The following is a 358-nucleotide window of genomic DNA, read 5'->3' on the forward strand; positions in this document are numbered from 1 at the left end:
TGGTCCGACCCCATCCTCCTGCGCAGAGGTACCAGTGGCACTGCTGTCCCCTCACCTGCCCCGTTGGGGTGGAGGCATATAGCATGGCATTGGCCGTATGCCATCACCCCAGAACCCAGGAGAAAGAAGTGATCCCTTATCCCCCACTGTCCACCCCACTCCTCCTTTTCCCACTGCCTGAGCCCCCCATATCCCTCACCCTGCCTCCTTCCAGCCCTCAGCCCGAGCACCATCGACCCTGTGCCCACACACTGCAGCGGTGGCGTGGTGGTCATCACCTCCATCCTGGCCAGCCTGGGGACTGTGCTGGCTGCTACTGTGCTCGGAGCCCTGGGGTATGTTCAGGGGAATGCATCTG

General features: G+C 62.6%; 1 protein-coding gene across 1 annotated transcript in view; it reads left to right on the forward strand.

Moving 5' to 3' along the window:
- LOC103798847 overlaps nucleotides 1-358 on the forward strand; it is a gene marked incomplete at its 5' end in the record, with an annotated part of 2,948 nt that overhangs the window by 578 nt on the left and 2,012 nt on the right. Inside the window, one exon of the mRNA XM_009071128.1 lies at nucleotides 222-335. Within this exon, the coding sequence (XP_009069376.1) occupies nucleotides 222-335 (114 nt within the window). The remainder of the gene's footprint in view (nucleotides 1-221; nucleotides 336-358) is intronic.

This window comes from Acanthisitta chloris, unplaced genomic scaffold, assembly GCF_000695815.1.
Source record: "Acanthisitta chloris isolate BGI_N310 unplaced genomic scaffold, ASM69581v1 scaffold38273, whole genome shotgun sequence".
Classification (NCBI taxonomy): domain Eukaryota; kingdom Metazoa; phylum Chordata; class Aves; order Passeriformes; family Acanthisittidae; genus Acanthisitta; species Acanthisitta chloris.